The sequence below is a fragment of the Penaeus japonicus genome, unplaced genomic scaffold (assembly GCF_977035675.1).
Source record: "Penaeus japonicus unplaced genomic scaffold, GWHDUDI00000001_assembly GWHDUDI00000025, whole genome shotgun sequence".
Taxonomy (NCBI): Eukaryota; Metazoa; Arthropoda; class Malacostraca; order Decapoda; family Penaeidae; genus Penaeus; species Penaeus japonicus.
In genome coordinates, this window is record NW_028234427.1 from 13,508,097 (window position 1) to 13,510,596 (window position 2,500).

The window sequence follows — 2,500 nt, forward strand, 5'->3', positions numbered from 1 at the left end:
TTAAAAAAAAAGTAAATTAAAGAGTATAATGGAAAATGTATACAATTCATACATAACTTCTAAAGATTATGATTAGAACTATTTATTTTGGAAAATGATTTCATGATTAGTCTACTGTTGAAAGTTCTTGTCTTTATTCTTTGCTTCGTTCATATCAGATCCATAACTTTTGTTCCCTCAAGCAGTCTACATAATTACTGAAAAGGAATAATGAACCAGAAAGTCTCATTAGCACTAGAAAAACTGAGCTTCACAGAAACCAAATAGGGAACTTTTCCTTCTGAATCTGAGCAATTGTTGCAGTTTATATCCTAGTGTGAGAATGGGCAATTGCATCATCTGACTAACATTTGGTATGGAGACAGAAGATACTACAAAAAGAGTTGCAAAGCCATGGTAGTTTCTTATTCAAATTAACCAAGCAGAATGTGAAAACTTACTTGAAGACAAAAAAGTTGTTATATGGAAGAGTACTACTGAAGTCTAAAGACCCAAACAAGGAACCATCCTTCAGCTCACCTTTAAATTCCTTCTGACCACTTGTATCTAGCTGCTGTGAGGATGCCACGGTTTTGATGAGTTCTTGGATAACAACCCTGTCATAAATGCCAACATCACTGGGATTTACTTCTATGTGGTAATTACTGGCAATTGTTACAATCTCTAGCTTCTTCTTGGAGGGTGTCTGTTGAAGTGTAGAAAAATCAAATGAGTTTTGCCTTCCATTCATCTGTCAGTAAGATTACTACAATCTATCCATATCAGAGGAGTATAGAATAAGAATCTTCGATTACTGAAATGATTGTCATTACCAATTAAAGTGATATACCAATAAAGAATTATGATTTTAACATAGAACAATAAAATGGACATGTAAATATCGTCCTCAACACTTACTGAGCGATCACATATGCATATCGCACAGTAATATATGAAAATATAAGTAGTACTGTGGTAAATTCACCCACCTGAAAATTCTGATGTTCGATCCTAAGTTTTTCCACGCCAGGGCCATACAGCTCACGTAAAAGGCACATAATTCGAGTTTTCTTCCCCGCTCCTGATGGTCCGTACACTAAGAGATGCGGGAAATCACCACCTTCAACCTGTTAAGTAACTTTGAATTAAAAGTTGAAGAAGTAGAAGAAAAAGTCAAATAAAAAACAGTAGCATATCTTGATGATTCTCTTTACAATTACACTGAATGTCAGCCAGACTTTATATTTTTTGATGCGCTTGGAATGCAACCAGAAAATTGTGAAGAAATTTGATTATGCAGAAAACTGATTTCAATAAGGTTGGGACAAAATTTTGGTTTGGACGTTACTAATTTAATCTTTGTAGCCATCACCATCATCTCATCAGAGAAAGGTGTCATCACTAGTCCTTTGTCAAGGACATGATTATCGTATCATTATGACCAGCATAAGGTGCAATTGACAATGACGATACCATAATATTAACCCTATGACGACAGTGCGTCACATCCATGTGACACAGCTAAATTCCCGATGCCGGGGTGTCATGCCAGTGTGACGTTTCCAATGCAATATTGCAATAGCCCAGCGTAGGGGTTTTCACTTATCGCCATGCCCCGTTGGGAAAGGGTTAACTCTTTTTTTGTACACTTGTCTTAGTCAATCGTCCCCCAAAACAAAGGATATGGCAATCGTTTCAGTAATATTTCATAAAATGCACATGGAAATGCAAAAACAATGCAACTCAAAGACAAAGACCATAAGGTACTTGATAGGTCTAATTTCCAGCGCATAGGTAATCTTCCCTGATAGTGCCATGACAGTCAATAAATAAAGCAGTGGGTGGTGTCCAGCTGTGGCATCTACCTCTGACATTTCCTTTCCCAGTGGTAAGTCTGCATTACATTAATAAAAACTTCATTTCTGACTTGTCTTTATCCTGCTTGAACATAAGCTGGAGATTTTGTAGGCTGGTCTCGGGTATGGGTAGTGCACTTCATAAGCAGCCCATCAGTATCAATATTATTAGTATTAGAGATGAGCACCTTCAAGTAAAACTTACCTAAATGCATTTTATGAAACTCTGAACCTAATTGTGGTAAATGTTACAAAGATACATTTTACAGCGACATAATCTTTTCCTCTCTTACATTGACTGTAATCTATTAACAATCTGAAGTTCAATAAAATAGGGGGACAGCATCAAGCAATGGTCGTGGCCTCCGCTCTTTGCTAGAATATACATGGAGGTTTATTGGCCTTAGCTGCAGCGGGAAGCACAGAAGCCACGGTGCCAAAGCAGTCCTACTCTGAATTGTGTCAGCTGGTGCGAGGGCGTGGCAGACAGGTGGCTGTCTTCCACGGCTTTAGGTCAAGATCTACAGGCTTTTATAAGCACAAATCATTTCGTAAACCGAACTGCTGTTTTCTGCTTTCTTATGTGTTAATTTTACTCAATCTATACACGGACCTTATTCAGGATAATTACTTAACCATTAACCAAAAAGAAAATAAACTCCAAA

General features: G+C 37.3%; 1 protein-coding gene across 1 annotated transcript in view; it reads right to left on the reverse strand.

Moving 5' to 3' along the window:
- The window catches only part of RfC38 (replication factor C subunit RfC38), a 6,900-nt gene that overhangs the window by 4,104 nt on the left and 296 nt on the right, over nt 1-2,500 (reverse strand). Inside the window, exons 2-3 of the mRNA XM_043004596.2 lie at nt 969-1,106; nt 520-685 (exon numbers count right to left, since the gene is read on the reverse strand). Coding sequence (XP_042860530.1) covers nt 520-685; nt 969-1,106 — 304 coding nt within the window. The remainder of the gene's footprint in view (nt 1-519; nt 686-968; nt 1,107-2,500) is intronic.